The 19,447-nt window shown below is 40.3% G+C and overlaps 4 protein-coding genes across 7 annotated transcripts; 3 read left to right on the forward strand and 1 right to left on the reverse strand.

The window, feature by feature from the left end:
- The first annotated feature begins 217 nt into the window (after positions 1–217).
- On the forward strand, positions 218–2,831 carry c18h16orf91 (chromosome 18 C16orf91 homolog). Its single transcript, XM_034708398.1, has 2 exons — positions 218–418; positions 2,298–2,831. Exons 1-2 carry the CDS (start codon positions 330–332, stop codon positions 2,623–2,625), a joined length of 417 nt encoding a protein of 138 aa, XP_034564289.1. The 5' UTR covers positions 218–329; the 3' UTR covers positions 2,626–2,831.
- Positions 2,832–3,137: 306 nt separating this feature from the next.
- Positions 3,138–5,224, reverse strand: h3f3d (H3 histone, family 3D). The gene is made up of 4 exons (XM_034708399.1): positions 5,100–5,224; positions 4,227–4,361; positions 3,686–3,839; positions 3,138–3,599 (listed from the first exon to the last, which is right to left on the reverse strand). The coding sequence occupies exons 2-4, from the start codon at positions 4,352–4,354 to the stop codon at positions 3,471–3,473; spliced, it is 411 nt and encodes a 136-aa protein (XP_034564290.1). The 5' UTR covers positions 4,355–4,361; positions 5,100–5,224; the 3' UTR covers positions 3,138–3,470.
- A 1,051-nt stretch (positions 5,225–6,275) lies between these two features.
- On the forward strand, positions 6,276–8,527 carry c18h8orf33 (chromosome 18 C8orf33 homolog). Of its 3 annotated transcripts, none has more exons than XM_034708396.1 (5): positions 6,276–6,371; positions 7,213–7,658; positions 7,737–7,827; positions 7,918–8,064; positions 8,164–8,527. In XM_034708396.1, exons 2-5 carry the CDS (start codon positions 7,269–7,271, stop codon positions 8,337–8,339), a joined length of 804 nt encoding a protein of 267 aa, XP_034564287.1. In that variant the 5' UTR covers positions 6,276–6,371; positions 7,213–7,268; the 3' UTR covers positions 8,340–8,527. The 3 variants fall into 3 exon arrangements, with proteins under 3 accessions (XP_034564287.1, XP_034564285.1, XP_034564288.1); XM_034708394.1 differs by having other exon boundaries at positions 6,365–6,528; XM_034708397.1 differs by lacking the exon at positions 6,276–6,371 and adding an exon at positions 6,378–6,528 and having other exon boundaries at positions 7,387–7,658.
- Positions 8,528–9,837: 1,310 nt separating this feature from the next.
- anks3 (ankyrin repeat and sterile alpha motif domain containing 3) lies at positions 9,838–16,810 on the forward strand. 2 transcript variants are annotated; one of them, XM_034708392.1, is made up of 16 exons: positions 9,838–9,935; positions 10,335–10,535; positions 10,637–10,835; positions 12,182–12,303; positions 12,388–12,469; positions 12,597–12,714; positions 12,815–12,961; positions 13,050–13,175; positions 13,262–13,377; positions 14,463–14,627; positions 14,711–14,835; positions 14,925–15,066; positions 15,156–15,429; positions 15,512–15,583; positions 15,675–15,766; positions 15,859–16,810. In XM_034708392.1, the coding sequence occupies exons 2-15, from the start codon at positions 10,369–10,371 to the stop codon at positions 15,755–15,757; spliced, it is 1,938 nt and encodes a 645-aa protein (XP_034564283.1). In that variant the 5' UTR covers positions 9,838–9,935; positions 10,335–10,368; the 3' UTR covers positions 15,758–15,766; positions 15,859–16,810. The 2 variants fall into 2 exon arrangements, with proteins under 2 accessions (XP_034564283.1, XP_034564284.1); XM_034708393.1 differs by having other exon boundaries at positions 15,862–16,161.
- Positions 16,811–19,447: the final 2,637 nt, after the last annotated feature.

The raw sequence follows: 19,447 nt of genomic DNA on the forward strand, positions 1-19,447 counted from the left end.
TAGCTGGTTTGGAAGGCATATATTGCATAAAATTGATTTTTAAAAGGGTCAATTTCACCCGTAACATAACACGAGGGTTAAGCATGGCTTTGTTGACAAATAATACAAACAGGGTGTTACAGGGTGAAAAGATAATTTACCAATCTCTTTAGATATTGTGGACAGAAAGATATTCGTTGTACAGTTAAGCGGAACGACCCTAAACCGGCGCGCTAAACAACGGCACGGAAGGATATTGAGGTTGCACAGCTAGTGTTACATGACCTCAACAAGGTGCGTTTGGTAAGAATACCTAACATTGTGTATCCTAAGATGACCAGTTGTTCGCGATGTCTACAACAGCAGGACGAGTTTTCTCCGGTCTGATACGAGCTGCTTCGTGTCGAGGATTTTGTACTTACAAGGCTTCAACAGTGAGGTTAGTGAATGTAAAGCAGACTGAGGGACACCATGGTGAATCATGTCAGTCATTGTGGTTTGTCCTGTGACAAGCTTTTGACTGATAAATGTTACATTTTATTCTGTAAGTTTCACATGTTGTTATAAATTACTAACAATACTGTAAGTCTGATTGATTTTGATATCCCTTATACTATTAAAGTAGTAACCTGTTAGCAAACTAGCTATTCATGGTACATGTTAGAATCACTTGTGTTGTATTGCAGTTTCAATATTTTCATTTCCCATTTATGTGCTCTTTCTAATTCGTGTCGTTTTAATTGTTTTCTAATGAACCACCAATACACATGCCAACTGTCACACCTGAGATTTCCAACTGATGATATGTTCTGGGATTGGTAGTTTTGACTTAGACCAGGGATGTCCAAAGTACGGCCCGGGGACCAATCGTGGCCCAAGGTCCATTTATTTATGGCCCATAGCTTCCATCCTAAATTGTGTGATTTATAGCACAGAAATTAATCACATTCTGAATCATCTGTACATTTGTAGTTTCTTTCAAGCGCACAAACAAAACTAAAGTCAATCCAGAAAAGGTTTTCAAATGTTTTATGATGATGTGAAAATGTTCTTGATGAACACTAAAAGTTCAGAAGAGGACACAAGACAAGATCAAAATTATGAAATCTTACAGAAAAGGCAAAATTTGGTGCATAAAAAATGTGCAGAATGCAGGAAAATAATTATGTTGGCATAAAATGTTGTCTGCTGGTCAGAAAAGTCTAAAAAACAACATGAAATACAAGTGTGATGAAATCCAGACCGTGATCCTGCCATAGGAAAATAATGATACAGAATTTTTCCGAAATTGCCCAACTCTAATGAAAAACATTTTCCTTCAGAAGAAGATAAAGTTTGCTAATGTTTACTTGGCTTGTGGAGAACTGAGGACTACCTAGTTAATGCTTTATTCAGACATTATTTTGGAATAATTGTTATTAAATAGAGATTTCATATATAACGTTTATGATTCCTAAGTCTCAGAAGAAGCCGCTGTCCCTGAGGTATTCTGACATCAAATGTGGCCCTCTTTGAAAGAAGTTTGGACACCACTGACTTAGACAATGTAAAACTTGGGGGACTTGCTACCCGTGCTCCTCAGGTTAATTTATTATTCACTGCCAGAGAAGAAGGTGCAGGATTTGTCTCAAGATATAATCATCACTTTTGTCCTGTATTTGTGCTATAAACTAAAAATACAAGGGAAAATATATTTAAGAAACAACAGGGAGCTTACATTTTATCAGAGGTGAACAATGTTAGGAATATAGTAACAGCCTCATTGATATATTATTTTTTTCTGATTACAATAATTCCTTCTTTCATGTAATGTAATGGCATTTTTTTTCCTATGAATTTGATTCAAAGAATGGTTATTAATGGTTGTTAATGCAGTTTAGTATTTATTCATATATCCGGTCCTTTCCTGTGCTGTGGTCTCTTGTTGTTGTCTATAATAATAATATTTAAAATGAACACTGCACAAATTCCTCCTTTGACTTTTGTATTCATTACATTAGAAGCAGAATTTAGACCCTTAATTAGTTAAGAAAAAAAGGATTTATTATGAGAGTTCTTTCTTACACCATAATTTTAAAACTAAGTAACCTCAATAATTTACAAATTGTAAAAATTACCAAATAAGGGTCCTTTTATTCTGAATGTTTTGATTCTGTTGAATTATAGAATTGTTGTTTACACATTGGATTATGAAGGCAGCATCAGACCATAATAAACCCAACTAGTGTACACACAGTCAAAATAATGTAACGTCAGTGAATTATATTATATGAGTCGCTAAATCTTTCTTTTTCTGCTCTGTGTAAATCCTTCTGCAGACTGAGCAGTGTGCGATCCCTCTCTGTGAGCTCTCGGAGAGCAGCCAGGCCCATAGATGACAATGAGGTGAAAGATGAGCCCATCAAGTTCTCCACCAGTAAAGCCAGCCACAGGACCTGGAGAGTGGACCGCTCCTTGGGGAGCCAGTATGAGCGGCCTTGGTGGAAGGTGTTACCCATCAGCCTTGTGGGTACCGGCTTCCTATTGTGGTGTGCTCTGAGAGATGAGACGGACATTGATGTAAAACTGGAGAAGCAGCTGTCTGAGCAGCTACCCGGCATTTATTCCGATGAAGAGGAGGATGATGATGATAAAAAGTCAAGTTAACAAATGTGAGACTTGAAATGTATATAGATTTCAGCTGATATTTATTGTGAAACGTCTCTGTATTATTACATCCTTCAGCAGCAGCTCATTGATTTGAAGCTGTCCTGGGCCACAAACTCTTTTGCAGAAAACAGACCAAACTGCCTTTTGTCAAGTTTCAGATGACTGATAATATCTGGTGGATTAAATGCCTTTAATGAGCCACAGCTTTGACCCTGTCTGCCTTTATCTTCTATATGTACTGTTATATTTCATCTTTATCCTGAGCTTTTTTTTTTTTAAGTACATCATGTAAAAAAATTGAATTGACATTTCTAATTGGTGTAGAGTTGATGTGTCTGGGGAGAAAAAACAAACAAACCGGTATAAGCAGTGACCTAGGGACAAAAGGGAACTTTAGATAAACTCTAAAATCGATCCTCATTTTGGGGGGGGGTAACTTTTTCCCTAAACCACTTCTAGAATTTGATTTGTTTCTGGCCTGCATTTGTAATAAATAAGCAGACCAAAAGTTTGAGGTAGCGGAAAGTTTATTTACAGCACGAGAAATCCTATGACATGCACACACAGGAGTAAAGAGATCTTAAAATAAATTTGCAAACCTGAGGAAGGCGGTGGAATATGTTTTTCAGCATTTACATGAATGAAGCTCTATTCTACAGTGATTAGGACAGTCAGGGAAAAAGTCAAGAGTGAAAGTAGAACCTGAATGAAGTACGAAACACATGCCAGAAACTACAAATGACAAAAAATGTGGTACACATGCTGGTAATGTCTCCAAGATTTACAAAACAAACCCCAGTCAGACCCACCCACCCCCCATTAAAAAGATAAAATCACAACATTTATGCACGCTCTCCTCTGATTCGCCTGGCCAGCTGGATATCCTTGGGCATGATGGTGACCCTCTTGGCGTGGATGGCGCACAGGTTGGTGTCCTCAAAAAGGCCGACCAAGTATGCCTCACTTGCCTCCTACAATGTGAAAAGATGGTCACATTTAGTTCAGTCTTTGCTTTGAGTTTAAAAAGCATCTTTAAAAAGTGGAAGTGCTATCTCACCTGCAGAGCACCAATTGCAGCACTCTGGAAACGCAGGTCAGTCTTGAAATCCTGGGCAATTTCTCTGACCAGACGCTGGAATGGCAGCTTCCTGATGAGCAGCTCAGTGGATTTCTGGTAACGACGAATCTCTCTCAGAGCGACGGTACCAGGCCTAAAAATGAGGGGGAAAATGTTAGGCTGTGGTGCCAACTCATAAAACTGTTCACATTGTTAATATCTCTAAACTACAGCCAATAATGCAAAAGGGGGACTTGTAGTAAATGATGCCAGGCATGATGCATCCTGTGATGTGACTTGACTTGCTAAGGCACAGAGAAGTCTGTTTCTGAATCATGTTTCCTCTTTGCATGGTTCAGTTTTAAGCTGCATTTGCATAAATGCAGTGGCCTCCACTACAGAGTAATGTCTGTTTTTAATGCAGTGGCCTCCACTACAGAGTAATGTCCTTTTTTTTTAATGCAGTGACTTTAACTACATATTCAGTTCTGTTTCTAACAAAACAAACACATCGTGATGATATTGAGCCCATGTATATTACCTGTATCTGTGGGGCTTCTTTACTCCGCCGGTAGATGGCGCGCTTTTCCTGGCAGCTTTGGTGGCCAGCTGCTTCCTGGGCGCCTTTCCTCCGGTGGATTTACGAGCGGTCTGCTTGGTACGAGCCATACTTCACCTGAAAAAATGACCAACACACAAACATATTAGACATTCACACATCTTAAATCATTTACCAGGTAGCATTGTATCCAAAATAACCACACTTGACTGAGCAGATCTGCGAGCTATAAGTGTCACAGCAGCGGCTTAGCCCAGTGACGCTCGTCAGTTTTGACCCACATCCTTATAATAAACACTTTATTTCACTCGAAACACTGAAGGCTGTGCACACCAGACAAACAAAACATGAGCGGGAAGTCACTGGCAGGAGGGTGCTTATGAATTTATAAGGGAGGTAAGCCAGCCATGAATGCTGACGTGACGCCGATGGTTTAAATTTAATAAAACAAGCCACCATTAAGCTCCGAGAGAGACACACGTTTCAGACTGATGTCGATGGAAAGAGAATTTAAAGCTAGCATGGACGGTTGCAAAATGGCGCCAGCTAGCCGTTCACATCAACACTGAGGCGGCGTTTACGTCTCGGTCAGAATTATGTAAACTTTCGACGGAATTAGTCCTTCATTCAACATTAAGATATTAGGACATAAGGTTATAAGTTATCTTAATAAGGGTACAAAACACATCAAAGAAAGCTAACAGTAAGCTAAGTGGCACTACGCGCCGTTTTGTTGTGAAGTGTCTGTAGATAACAGCGAGCTTTGAAGAGCTCGAGCGTTTGAAATCAAGTGAATCAAAGTTTAAAACATAATTAAGGAAGAAGTAAAGAAATGCTGACAAATAATATCTTTACCGTTTTGTTTTTGTTTGCCGGGAAACGAAACCTTCCTCTTCCTCGTCTGTTGGCAGGAGTGACTGCTGAAGGAAGGGAGGGGGTATTTATAGTCCTGGAGGGGCAGCGCGTGATCTCCCGCCCCTGCCCTTGCCTGATTGGCTCACACACAAATTACTAACGTGATGTGATTGGTTGAGTGGGAAAAAGCAGATCACTGGCTCTGCATTTGAAGTAGAAAGGAACAAAAAGTGCCTTTTTTATTAACAGAGGTTTTAGCTTATTTTTCTTCCATTCATACACCATCGTTAACCGGTTCACTCTCATGGCCCACGGGTTTGGCTCGAACATAGAAACAGGTTTTAATAAATCCTCATTGATTATTGCTCCCACCGATCAAATCTCATCCTTTCATAAAATAGTATTTAGTATTATTTAGTAGTATAGAAAGCAAGGAAGCTCTATTGAGTCACTCAGCTGCCCTAACAGTGAAATCAAAAATGATAAAGTCTGGTAACTTGCAGGATTGTACACACGAGCTTGGTGTTTAAACCACAGTATACCTTTATCAATTGTATCTCACAAATATCTGAAAAGAAACCCTCTGTCAACGTTGTGGGGTTGGTTTTTAGCACAAAGCAGCACAGTTCATCACTATGCATTTCCCTCCAGAAACGGATCGGTTTTTTTAATCACACCCTGAATGTGTGGATCCGAGCTCTTTTTAAACCCAGAATCTGTCAAGGAAACAGTTCGTCTAGTCAAACATTAGAATAAATGCTGAATGAAAAGATCCTCCACCCGGCTACATCCTGTGGACCAAATCTGCGTGTTTAATGATCTAAAAGTTATATTTTTGCTGTTTCAACCATAAGAGCATGATGCTTAAACAGATTAGGCATAAGTCTGTCTGACAGCCTTCTTAATATTACCCACAACTGGTCTTTGATGCCCTGTGACTTTGTTTTAATTTTACCTTTGTTGTTTTTTTCCCAGACTTTTCCTGTTCATTCATCCATAGCTATTACTCAGTCTAACACGTATTTTCTTATTTTCATGAGCATCTTCATCAACAGTCATAACTGTGAGTCATTCATATTTCATAATTGATACATGTCAGTCAACCGAGTCGCATGAATGCGTAAGTTTGTCAATATTATTGTTTTTCTATATCATAAAAACATAAAGATCATATGAACATGTCAAGCCTGGATAATGAGCGCGCCAACAAACCGGAACGTATAGCGCTGGGGAAGAATACCAGACCGGACTAATTCACGAGTAACACCGGTGGTAAGTTTTTTTGAACACAACATGATTTCGTGGAAGCAGAAAGAATAAGCCGATTTTTGTTAAAAACCTGTGTCAGAGCATGTCTGTATCTATGAAGAAGAAGTGAAATAGTTCAGTGTAGATGGCGCCATGACCGAGCAAAGGCTGCTCTTTATAGGTACGTATAGTCTATATATAATATTTTTAATAAAATTACATGACTTACATAGTAAAAGCGTAAGAAATTAGTCTGTTTTCGTTTGTGGGACATTGTTGGTGGAACAGAATTATGAATTGAAGCTGGTTTTGAAAATCCCTCCGTTTGATTACACTGAAATTGTTTGACTTGAGAGCTTAAAATGACTTGCATCTTAGTATCTGTACTTTATTTTGTCCTCAATCACCTGCTATTTGAGTATATCTGTTAAAATATGCCTCGAGTATATCAAAACAGTTTCAAATATTTTACCATACACCAAAAAGTTACGTTGTGATTGATCACGTACATGTGCAATACTTTTATTTCCGGTGCAATACATCATAACATAATGTAAATTATTCCATAACATATTTTATTATTATATTCATCTACTCCATGTGCACTCTGGCTTAGGCTAATATAACTTATTTCGTGTCTTTAAAAGTACTTCTTTACCTTTCTCGTGTACAGATAGTATTTTTATTTTTATTTAGAACTTTTGGATTTGTGTTTAGGTTTATATATTTATTGTCCTTACTGTCTTGTGTCCTTACTGTCTTGTTGTTAAGTACCAGTGTTCCATTCACCACGTCAAATTCCTTGTGTGTGCGAACACACTTATCACTTGACATTATTTATTTATTGATTTATTTATTTTAACAGATATTGAACACAATAGCCCTGCTCCTGTTGAAAGCAGACCAGGACAGCCCCTCTGGATGTGCACTGACAACACCTTTAAATTTAACTTCCCCACTGACAGCTATACAGCACCCCAAGAGGCAACATCACTGTCATCTAACACTGAACCAACAGTCAGCCACATCTCTTTGACAGGACAGGGCTCTGCTTTTGCCTTCAACTTTCAAATCCCTCTTGATACACCTGAAGAAAGCATGGAGACGACAGAGACCCCAGATACATCATCACAGGGCAACCAACAGGAGAAAACTCCATCACTGCAGGAGGTTAACTCTGAACCATCAGGACAGTTAAAAGCAAAGAAGAAGAAGAAGAAGCCTGGGAAGAAAACACCTTCTGAAGGAACTGAGACGCAGCAGAAACCAGATTCAGCAGAGGAAGGTCAAGAGGGCAAGGATGCAGAGTTGGTCAGTTTGAAAGATCTTTATAATTCTCACGTTGGGTTACACTTTTTCAGCTGACTTTAATGCCTGGGTCTCTTTTAGAGTGCAGAGGAGCAGCTGAACAGGCAGCTGGACTGGTGCATTGAGCAGCTGGAGTCAGGAGTGAAGTCTCAGAAGGGAACACCCAAACAGAGTATGGTGTTTGAATTACCCTAAAAATAAAGTGTGCCATGTTGATATCAGAAGTTAACAACGTTCAGCTGCAACACCCTTTTTATTGCAGAGGAGGAAGCCTCTCGTGCCCTCAAGACTCTGCGGAGCTCCAAAGCTCCTCTGGCCAAGAAAAGGCAGGTGATGAGAGCCATGAGTGGAGATTACAGGAAGAAAATGGAGGACGAAAAAAGCAAGCAGCACAAACTCATACAGAGCGGTGAGTGGATTGTAGTAGTTAAGTGATTTTAATTGAAAAAGTACAAGAAAGAGTTACCTTAATTGCTGTTATTTGACGAACAATTGCTTTTTCCATCAGAAATTGCATCAGCGCAGGTCAAAGTTGTGGCAGATTCTCCAAAGAAGAGTGTTTTCCATCGAAGGGCAGAAGTCAAAGCAAAGGATACAGACGTGAAAAGGCAGAGTGAAGAGCCAACATCATCAGCCTTTGTCTTTACTCCATCAAAGGAGGAGTTTCACTTCAATTTCCTCTGATTGTACCCTCAAGAAATGTTTCACCTGACAATATGATGGACATTATTTGGGATGTTCAGAAAATTGCTCCCACAGAAAATAAGGGACTGCATTGAAGAAAAACAGTCACAATGCTGGAAGTCAAAATATTGTGTTTGTTGACTACTTGTTCTTTATTCTTGAATAAAACAGTTTTCTGTTTGTTTAATTATTATGATTGATTTTTGTCACAATAATTATAACAAATTAGTTACAGACTAAAAGTTTTAATAGTTAAGCAAAGCTCTGTGCCAGACATGCATCATATGGATTAAAATTTAGTCAGAGTCAAAAGGGTAACAATAAATGTTTGCTGACTTTTTTTCTGTTTCAAATGATCTGCTTTATACTACTAGTTGTGCTTTTTTTGCCCATGGTACGCCAGGGTGCCACTGCCTTTTCTTTTTTTTTTTTAGCAGTTTGAGTATTAAAATAGTATTTGTTGATAATTGCAGCCCCCAAGTGCATGCACTAGTCGAGGAAATAAAACTATGTAATGTTAACATTGCCACTTGATTATGACACTAGCTTAAATCAGGGATGCCCAACCTGTTTTGCTTGTGACTCCTGAAAATGAGGTTGTCTACTTTTATCCTTTTTTGTAAAGGTCTCATCTTACTTTTTTATCTTTTCTATTTGTGTCCATATCAATAAAGTATTAACCCTCCTGTTATGTTGTGGGTCAAATTGACCCTTTTTAAAGTTCAAAAATCAAAAAAAAAAAATGTAAACAGTATTATTTCGCATTTCTAATGTCACAGTGGATGAAAGGCTAGTGGTATTCAGAGGTTCCTTCCATTTTAGGCAGTATATACCTTCAAAACCAGCTAAATACAGCTTAAAAATCTGGGCAGCGTGTGAAAGAAGAGGTGTCTCGTGTGTAGTGATGGTGATTAATTAAATCAACGTCACTACATAAAAAAAAAAAATTAAAAGTGTAAAATAAACAAAAAAGTATGTCAGATAAAACTACTTTATTTATATTTAGGGCTTTTTAATGTACATTGAAACAAGTTTTAACATGAATTTTCATAAAAAACGAGTGAGTTATCCTCATTGAACCATGATCTTTGAGAATTAAAGAATACCATTGCACGAAATATTGATTTACACGGTAAGTAATGGAGTTAATAATGAAATTAAAAAAATGTTTATTGCGATTTTTTGGGGTTCTGACACTTTTGGATCATTAAATATGCCTCGGGTCAAGATGACCTAGGACATTATTGCTGTCCCTAAGAAACAAACATAACAGGAGGATTAAATCACGGATGCCTAACCTGTTTTACTTGTGACCCCTGAAAATGAGGTTATGTCTACTTTTAACCATTTTTTTAAAGGTCATATTTTACTTTTTTTTATCTTTTCTATTTGTGTCCATATGAATAAAGTATTACAAACAATTAATACAAACGTTTTCAATTATATATTTCATTGTTCATATGTTCTCGAAAAAAGTTCCACGATAGCTTTTGAACAGGAAAGGGCGGGGCATGTTTAAACACGAGCACATTAGAGTGTGACACACAAAACAAAACTTTCAGCCGCTGGGAAAACAAACTGAACGCCGCGTTAACTGTGAGTTTTCACCACTTGACATTCGGCTCAGTTGTGATATTTCAGTTTGTTTGGCTTGGTTTTGATCAATCGAGGAATACATTTGGTTCAAAGTTGATTCTGAGGACATGTGTGCAGTGGAGAAAAGTTCCTACCGGGGCTAACATCAACTCGCTAAGCTAATGTTGAGCTAGCTCCCAGAGTGATTTTGAGAGTTAAAGGTAGTTTAATAAGCTAAACGGTAAAGTCAGATCAGACGCGTGTGTTATACTATATTGTTTTAGAGAAAATTAAAAGCCAGATATCACTATTTAACGACTTCTATTTAGGTAATTCAACTTTAAAATAGAAATCCGAGCTTTACAGTGATGCATTGTATTTAAAACATGTGTGTTAAGTCTCAGGGTTCTCTGTATTCAGGTGTTGGTGGAGAACAGCAGTGAAGAGGAGGAACATGTCTGAGCTAAGTGATGAAGCCAGTGAATCAGAGCAGCTGGGTGCCAGCCTCTCCCTGTGGCTGGGTGACTCCTTGGTGCGCCCTGAGGAGTTGGATGTCCCCCTTGACCTGCACACGGCCTGCTCCATCGGACAGTACGACGTGGTGGCTGAGTGCATTAAAAAGTAGGTGCCCAAATTATATGATCAGTGTGACCAGAATGTTCCTCTCATCTAAAGCCTCTGTTAGATTCATTTGTGTATTGATTATTTCTTAAACCTTTCAGACGTGAGATGGACCTGAATGGGAAGAACATGGGAGGATGGACCCCGCTGATGTATGCGTCATACATCGGCCATGATAACATTGCGAATCTGCTGCTGGAGGCTGGTGTGAATGTAAATGCCACCACTGCCAAAGGATTATCCCCCCTGATGCTGGCAGCTAGCTGTGGGAATGAAAGCATCGCCTACTTTCTACTTCAGGTATAAAAACAAACTGCTATGATGGACAGTAACAGCTTCTCTGTTGACTTTTTCAGATCAGTAATTTTGTCATTTGCTTTTGAGAAGCACTACACGTTTACATGTCATCTATAAACACCAATGTAAACAGTGCCTTGGGTTTAATATTAAAAACTTTGATTGCAGATTGTGGCTTTGAATGCCACCAATAAGGTAGCTTTCCTTTCTAACCTACCCGATAACACGTTTCAACTCTTTGTGAGTTGATTGTCACACTAAAACAAATGAAGATCAAATGCTGTAAAGAGAGAAGGACGAAGACCAAGCGGTGTCCTGAAGAAATTGAGGTTGTGTAAAGTTGATGTGATTCAGTCATTAGTGGGTGTCACACAACCTGCCCAGACTTCTCACTCACTATTGACAAATCTACTGTTTCAACATCCACCCACATCTGTAATCTTGGCATCATTTTCGACCAATCACTCAATTTTCAACAATACATCAACAATATTTCAAAAACTGCCACCTCAAAAATGCCCGTGTCCGTCCCTCCCTTTCCTTCACTGCCACTAAAACTCTCATCCACGCCTTCATCACCTCAAGACTAGATTATTGCAATGGCATCCTCTACGGTACACCCAACACCCTCCTCAACAAATTACAATACATTCAAAACTCAGCTGCACGCCTCCTCCCGCTCCAGAGACCACATTACCCCAGTCCTCCAGAACCTACATTGGCTTCCCATCACCTCCCGAATACAGTACAAGATCCTCCTCATCACCTACAAAGCCCTCCATAATCTAGCTCCCTCCTACCTCACTGAATTTCTGAATCCCTTCCGCAACCTCCGTTCCACCAATGCCAACCTCCTCCCCCCTCTCACCAAACCCAAGCACCGAACCTGGGGGGGCAGGGCTTTCTCTGTTGCTGCCCCCACCCTCTGAAACTCTCTCCCCAACACCTCAGATTCTCTCCCTCACTCACCAAATTCAAATCCAGATTCAAAACCCACCTATTTACAAAGGCTTTTAACCTATAATTGATTGATTTTTGTTTGTTTTGTTTTGTTTTGTTTTGTTTTGTTTTGTTGCTTTCCTTTGCTTTTCTATTGTATAATTTATTTTCTTGTAAAGTATCTAAGAGGAACCTTTAAAGAGCTTTTCTAAATAAAATTTATTATTATTATTATTATTAGGGTACATTTTAGAATAAGTTTATAAGAGTACAATTACGTAAAAGCCTTCTAAGGTTAGAGTTTGAACCGTCACAGCAGATCAAGAGTAGATGCAAAAACAAAAATCAAGCTGAACTTGTTGCAAGTATAAAAAAAGGTATTTTGTTTGTTTTCTTTTTAAACTCAAAAGCAAGGTGCTGAGTTGGAGCTGAAGGACTCTCGAGGCTGGACCGCTCTGTTCCACTGCACAAGCACAGGACACCAGCAGATGGTCAAGTTCCTTCTGGATAACAACGCTAATGCTAACATCAGGTCAGTGTTTTCTTTCATTCCAAATCTACAGTAACCCTCCACATGTGGAGGACAGTGTGTCATTTCTTCCTCTCTCATCCACAGGGAGCCGGGCTCTGGTTTCACGCCTCTGATGGAGGCTGCTGCTTCTGGACATGAAATCATTATTCAATATTTGCTGGATCATGTGAGAGGGTCACCGTCGACAGACTTGTTATCTATAAAAGAATAAAGACAGTTTGCACAAATCCCAAGATAGAGTTCACAAAGACGAGGCTTATCGTCCAAATCTGTTTTGTTGTCATCATTTACAGAAAGTCAAAGTGGATGAACGCAACTCTAAAGGAGAGACTGCCCGAGCTCTAGCCATGATGTACGGCTACACAAAGATTGCTAGCCTCATTGATTTACGTTCCCCAAGGATCAAACCAGGTACTTGTTAAAGCAGCTGAGTTTTTGAAATACATGCTGTTATTCCATCTTTGTCTTTTATTTTCTTATTTTTTTGTGTCTGTGTGTCAAAACTCTGTAGGACATTTTGAAGACCTGAGCTCCTCAGAGGACTCGGACAGCGCTCCCCCGAGGATAAGAAATCGGAACCGGGCTAAAGGCATAAGCATACACGACGGGCCCCAGGCCATCGCCAAGTTCCGAGTGGGAGGCTCCAGCAAACTGTGTGGTAGTGTCACACTCAGACAGACAATCTGTATCCATATCAGTCATGTGTCCACATGGAGTTATAATCAGGTGGTCTTTTGTGCTGACAGAGCCTCCCACAGTGCCTCCAGGCTACATGACATTTCGTGATATTGGTGAACAGAGTGACAGTCTCTGCTACCGTGATGTGACCTCACCCATCAACGAGCTGGACGGCCAGAGTAACAGCAGCAGAGGTGAATACTTGAATACTTACATGTGTAGTGGTAGAAAAGCAACAAGTAATGGTCTTTGGAAACTATAATTTTGCATTATGCCACAGATGACAGTCCGTTCTTTGACAATGATATGCCGACCATGAGGAGCAGCAGCAGCAGCAGTGAAGGCCTGCCACAAGTGATTACCCTCAACTGGGAGGGCTCCGTGGAAAGTAACGAGGTACCAACAAAAGGGACCAGAGATACACTACCGGTCAAAAGTTTTAGAACACCCCAATTTTTCCAGTTTTTTATAGAAAACGATGCAGTTCTTATTCTAAGTCTTATTGTGCTCTGAAATAAAAACATCGAACTAATAAACAATTTAATTTAAAAAATAAATCATGGAATCAATTCATAAACCAAAATGTAGTCTAAACTTTTGACTCATCAAAGTAGCCACCTTTGAATTTTGATTAATCTGTCCTTCTTCCAGTCTTCAGTAGTCCACTGGCAGTGTTTCAGGGCCCAGGCAAGCTTCTTTTTCTTGTTCTGAGGTCTTAGCAAAGGCTTTCTTGCTGCAACTCGACCAGTCAAACCTACAGCTCGAAGTCTTCTCTTCACAGTTGAAACTGAGACTTGCTTACTAAGACAACTATTCAGCTGTGCTTGAAGCTGTTGTCCTATGAACCTCCTATTACGCGAGCTGTTGACTCTCGGAAACTTGTCTTCTGATTTTGTTGTGGCTTTGGGTCTGCCAGACCTCGTCCTGTCAGAGTGTAGGAAAGACCTACATCTGTAAGTGTTATGATGGTCTGTCTCTCTTCCATTGTCAATTGCCTTTTTCTGACCATTTCTAAAGCAACACGCTACTTTCTGGAGTACAAGACTGTTCAAATAATCCTCACGAGGGTATGGTACCACAGTGTGTTCCAACACTACTTTTATGCAGACATAGGGGGTTGTAAGTAATCAAGGAAACTTGGGACGCCTGGAAGAATTGGTAGCACCAACTTTAAAGGCTTGACTAACCTTAATTGCTGCCATTTCTTATTCCCTGAAAAAGGCCTTTTCGTATAAATCTGAAATGTACATTATTTTTTCAGTTTTGGGTAATCTTACCTTTTTTTTTTTTTTTTTTTTTTTTTTTACCTCTGGCAGTTCACCAATTACCTTTTCACCATTTAAAGCTATTAAATGGACTTGAACTGCTTGGATTTCAGAAAAAAAGAGGAAAAATAGAGGTGTTCTAAAACTTTTGACCAGTAGTGTAGTTTGGATTCAAACACTGTTTTTTTTTTCTTATCATGTATTTTTCTTCATCAGGACTCTGACCAGTGCAAGAAAAGCATCTCTCGTAGAGTAAACAAGGGTCATCACTCAAAAGGCAAAGGTCGCCATGGAAGCAACGACGCAGCTCACTCCAGTGGCACAATGAACTGTGGGGTGCTGTCACCTGGTGGTCCTCCTCCATCTTACACTGGTCCAAAGGCATGCTCACTTTTCGATGCATCTGTGTGACGATTTTGGGTTCTTTTCCAGCTCTAAAATCTCTTGCTCCTTGTGTCCTGTAGGATCTGGCAGAGTTTTTGGAACAAATCGGCTTCTCTAAGTATCTCCCCGTACTCGAGGAGCAAGACATTGACCTGCGGATATTTCTCACCCTGACTGAAAACGATCTAAAGGAGATAGGGATCACGTGAGAGACTTCAGTGATTAATCACATTTGTCCAGTGTTTTTCTTTTCTTCTTCTTGTTTGAATTATTGAATCTATCCCTGCTCTCCAGATTATTCGGACCCAAGCGTAAGATGACGTCTGCTATTGCCAGGTGGCACAGCAGTGCTCGACCGCCTAGCAACGCTCTGGAGCAGTCATATGCTGACCAGCTTGAGGCAGAGATGCAGGAGATGGCCATTCAGCTCCACAAGGTAAATGTTGAAACTGCTGTGCCCACATTTCTTCACCGAGCAGAATCCTCCTACCTACTTTGAACTGAAAAATTCTTGCCTCCACTTAGCACTGCGAGGAGGCGGAGAGCCTGCAGAGCCAGGTATCACAGGAGAAGGAGCTGCGTACTGTGATGGAGGGATGTCTAATGGAGGATAAAATGGCGTGGAGGAGGGTGCATGCTGAGCTGGTGGAGAACCACCGGCTGGCTCAGGATATGAACGCTTCACTGACAGAGTCCAGGGCCTGTCGTGCGAAACTGCTCTCCTTTTTCCCTACTGATGAGACCAGTGGCTTGAATATTGGCGCGGGAGACGAAACTGAAGATGACAGTGGTGTGAAAAGTGAGTTAAGGTGTCCTGTGCTGGATTCAATCTTTTATATTTTGGGGCAAAAAAGATAAAGTAATATATCTTCATCTTGCAGCTGGGGACGGTCTGACACGCTCAAGTGTTGCAGAGCTCATAAAGAAGCTGGATTCACAGGAAGAAGAACTGGGTAAGATGAAGAAATTATTCTATGTAGATGGCTTTGTGTGGTCAGGGGAGGCTAATTCTAATAATCTAATAATGCTGTTTCTTCATCACAGCGGGGAAACTGCAAACCATGTTGCAAAGTCTGAGGCGGCTGAGTGCCCCTGAAAAAGTCTCAGATAGCTGGGAGCGGCCTTAACCTTTACTGGTGAGTAATTAAATTCTCCTTCTGGACAAAAAATGTAAGAGCTCCATGGCTGGGAGAAAAAGATAAAAATAAACGTTTGTGTCTTCCTTTAGAAGAGGCTTTACAAGTATTCGACGGAGGGTGATCTAACCACCCCGAAAAATCTCTCTGAAATGGGAGAAAGGCCAAAGACGAGGTCGGCCCTGCAGAACCGCAGCGGCTCAGCGAGCTGAGCAGCTTGACCTGCTGCCCCTCTGGGATTGGCTGACGGAGCGGAGCTCGCCAGATGCGGACATGGCCGTGGGCAGCTGCTGCAGGGAAATGACAAACAGGCAGGGAGGGTACCTGACCCTCACCTGCCTGTGCTGGTGTAAAACTGGAGTCCTGCAGTTTGGTGGGGAAAAAGCACGGAGGAGGAGGAGGAGGAGGAGGAGGAGGAGGAGGAGGAGGAGGAGGAGGAGGAGGAGGAGGAGGAGGAGGAGGAGGAATAATCCTGGTGTACAGGATATGATACTGTGAATGTTTAAAAGATGTGCTCTCTTACGTCATGAAATGTGGTTTTAAGTGTGTTCACACCACCAGCAGAGAAGAAGAAGAAGCATTTCATTGGAGTTGAGAGACGTTGTGCATAACTGTGCTTTATTTGAATGAAACCCTTGTATGCTGTTTTTATGTGTTTTTAAATAACGTCCTGCTGAATGCATTTTCAAAAGAAAAAAAATGTAATGTACCTGTTTGTTCCAAATTTACAGCAGTACATCGTCTCATACCGGGGCTGGCTTTTCAAACGTTCAGTGTTATTGTGCTAAAAGTCTTCAGACATTTGTATGTGTGGACGCAGATCTGAGAATGAAATACAACAGTTCCAGTGTTCTTCTTTTACCTGACACTGTTATAGATGGTTTATTGGTGCACTTCAGTGGTTAGTTAACATCAGTCAAGCTTTCTGAATGTGATATTTTTTTTTAACCCAGAAATCATCACAAATCCTTAAAGTGGCAAAATGCATTGATCTGTATTTGGTTCTGCATTAAAGCTCCTTGAATGTCGAGGGGGATAACTTGGTACTGTTTAATTTTCCACTTTTTGTTTTAGTTTTAATTTGGCTCTAGTCCAAGGTTCAATGTTACCAGGGTTCCCACGTGTCCTGAAAAACCTGGAAAACCTGGAAAACAGTTGACCAGTTTTCCAGTACTGGAAAACACCTGGAAAATGGGAGAAAAAGTCAAATGTCCTGGAAAATCACATATAGTCCTGGAAAATTATTCCAACATGGCTGCGTGCGACCTGACCCAATTGACAAAACACATCCCCATTCATTGAAAGTTGAGTGCACGCTGTGCTGGAAAAGACAGCGACACTGCGCAACTTTTTTCACATCTTTTCTCCTTCACTTGTCATAATCATGCATTCACAGAAAACGGGAGTATTTTATGGTACATTAACCTTGTAGAGTGCTCTTTTGATTCAAAGAGTCTTATATTTAAGTTATAGTGTGACCAGTGGAGTCGGGCAGAGAGCTTGGGGGTCTGTGCCACAACTTTCTCTGCAGGCTGAGAGCTCAATTACCGTACTCTAGCTCAGTTGTTCTCAAAGTGGGGTCCTGGGACCCCTGGGGGTCCGCGAACCATAGCATGGGGGTCCGTGAAATAATTGAATACATTTCTAATAAATTATAAAATTGTGCTGTGTCATTACAAAACAGCATACACCATTGTTATGATACCATTTGGTGGCTGAAGGGATATGTGAGTCTTGCTACTGTTAATTTTCTGAAAGCGTTTAAGATCAATTACTTGAAAAGTATAAATGCTGTCATGTTCAGTCCACAAGGAATGAAATGACCCTCTGTTTTAAAGTATACAAGTGGTATTTACTTAATTAAAATTGAAGTGTTATCTGTTTATCACTATGGTACAGGTCTAAAGTGTTTACATTGATACGTTTTACAATACAAATAGTTCCAAGGGCAACTAAGAGTGCAAATGGTAGCAAGTATGTGCTTTAGTGATGGGAAGTTGGGCTCTTTTCAGAGAGCCAGCTCTTTTAACTCGGCTCCCAAAGAAGAGCCGGCTCTTTCGACTCCCGAACTGCTCCTAATTTAGGATCTTTTGTAGCCGTATATTTTACCTTAACTTTGTAAAAATTAATGGTTTGTGTTGAAAACCCTTTACGTACTGTGTTTTTATGAGAATCTCATAATTGACCAATTTTGTGCATTTATTGTGTTACAAAACCATTCTCACCCTAATCCTAGGGTTAGGGTTCTGATTAGGGTTAGGGTTAGGTTACAGTTGTGATTAGGGTTAGGGATAGGGTAAGGCTTGTGATTAGGGTTAGGGTTGTGATTAGGGTTGTGATTAGGGTTAGGATTAGGGTTAGGATTGTGATTAGGGATAACGTAAGGGTTGTAATTAGGGTTAAGGTTATGATTAGGGTTAGGGTTAGGATTAGGGTTAGGGTTGTGATTAGCGTCAGGGTTAGAGTTGTGATTAGGGTTAGGGTTAGAGTTGTGATTAGGGTTGTGATTAGAGTTATGGTTAGGGTTATGATTAGGGTTAGGATTAGGGATATGATTAGGGTTAGGGTTAGGGTTAGAACCAGAACTTAACTTAAGCAAACAGAACCAAACTCAAGCAAACAGAACCAGAACAAAACTCAAGCAACCCAACCAGAACCGAACCAGACCAGAACCGAACCAGATCCATACCAGAACTGAACCAGAACTGAACCAAACCAGAACCGTGCAAAAACCGAACCAGAACCGTACCAGAACTGAACCAGAACCGAACTCAAGCAAACAAAACCAGAACCGAACCAGACCAGAACCGAACTAGAACCATAACAGAACTGAACCAGAACAGAACCCGAACTGAACCAAACCAGAACTGAACCAAACCAGAACTGAACCGAACCAGAACTGTACCAAAACCGAACCAGAACCGTACCAGAACTGAACCAGAACGGAACCAGAACTGAACCGAACCAGAACCGTACCAGAACCGAACCAGAACCGAACTCAAGCAAACAGAACCAGAACCAGAACCAAACTCAAGCAAACAGAACCAGATCCAAACTCAAGCAAACAGAACCAGAACCAACTCAAGCAAACAGAACCAGAACCAAACTCGAGCAAACTGAACCAAAACTAACTCAAGCAGACAGAACCAGAACCAAACTCAAGCAAACAGAACCAGAACCAAAAGTTTGAGAACCCCTGCTGTAGCTAGCAGGAGTCCAACTCCCGATAGTGAAAACAAACGGAACAAAAAGAGCGACACAGCTGCACAGAAACTCCACGTTGTAGACATCGCTGATCATAATAGACATCACCATGCAGGAAGACAGTTTAAATTTTTTTTTAATCTCTGAGAGATCTTCAAATACAGAGTGCGTCTTTACACCAGTGAGATTTTTTCAGAGTTTACGGTTACTCAAATAAAAAAACGTGACATTTGCTTTGTTTTATATCGACCACATAGGAGGATGAATATCATGATTAGTGGTCAGGTATATTTTAAGTTTGAGTTTGAGTTGAGAAACATTTGTGGCCATTTTTGTCATTCAATTCTATTTATGTCATTAATGCACGGATACTCTGATTATTATTATTATTTATTTATTTCAGTAAGGCAGCTTCCTGATTCCTTTGCTGGCTCTTTTGTTTTTTCTTAGCTCATTTTATATTTTTTGAGAAAAGAG

Source organism: Notolabrus celidotus, chromosome 18 (assembly GCF_009762535.1).
Source record: "Notolabrus celidotus isolate fNotCel1 chromosome 18, fNotCel1.pri, whole genome shotgun sequence".
Lineage (NCBI taxonomy): Eukaryota > Metazoa > Chordata > Actinopteri > Labriformes > Labridae > Notolabrus > Notolabrus celidotus.

Excerpts from the sequence above, each read along its gene's own strand:
- c18h16orf91 (XM_034708398.1), top strand. The coding sequence starts at position 330 with ATGTCTACAACAGCAGGACGAGTTTTCTCCGGTCTGATACGAGCTGCT. Across the intron at positions 419-2,297 it reads TACAAGGCTTCAACAGTGAG|ACTGAGCAGTGTGCGATCCC; the intron begins GTTAGTGAATGT and ends ATCCTTCTGCAG.
- h3f3d (XM_034708399.1), bottom strand. The coding sequence starts at position 4,354 with ATGGCTCGTACCAAGCAGACCGCTCGTAAATCCACCGGAGGAAAGGCG. Across the intron at positions 3,840-4,226 it reads AAGAAGCCCCACAGATACAG|GCCTGGTACCGTCGCTCTGA; the intron begins GTAATATACATG and ends CCTCATTTTTAG. Across the intron at positions 3,600-3,685 it reads CTGCAATTGGTGCTCTGCAG|GAGGCAAGTGAGGCATACTT; the intron begins GTGAGATAGCAC and ends TTCACATTGTAG.
- c18h8orf33 (XM_034708394.1), top strand. The coding sequence starts at position 6,501 with ATGACCGAGCAAAGGCTGCTCTTTATAG. Across the intron at positions 6,529-7,212 it reads GCAAAGGCTGCTCTTTATAG|ATATTGAACACAATAGCCCT; the intron begins GTACGTATAGTC and ends TTATTTTAACAG. Across the intron at positions 7,659-7,736 it reads AGGGCAAGGATGCAGAGTTG|AGTGCAGAGGAGCAGCTGAA; the intron begins GTCAGTTTGAAA and ends GGTCTCTTTTAG.
- anks3 (XM_034708392.1), top strand. The coding sequence starts at position 10,369 with ATGTCTGAGCTAAGTGATGAAGCCAGTGAATCAGAGCAGCTGGGTGCC. Across the intron at positions 13,378-14,462 it reads GCTCCGTGGAAAGTAACGAG|GACTCTGACCAGTGCAAGAA; the intron begins GTACCAACAAAA and ends TTTCTTCATCAG. Across the intron at positions 15,430-15,511 it reads AGATGACAGTGGTGTGAAAA|CTGGGGACGGTCTGACACGC; the intron begins GTGAGTTAAGGT and ends TTCATCTTGCAG.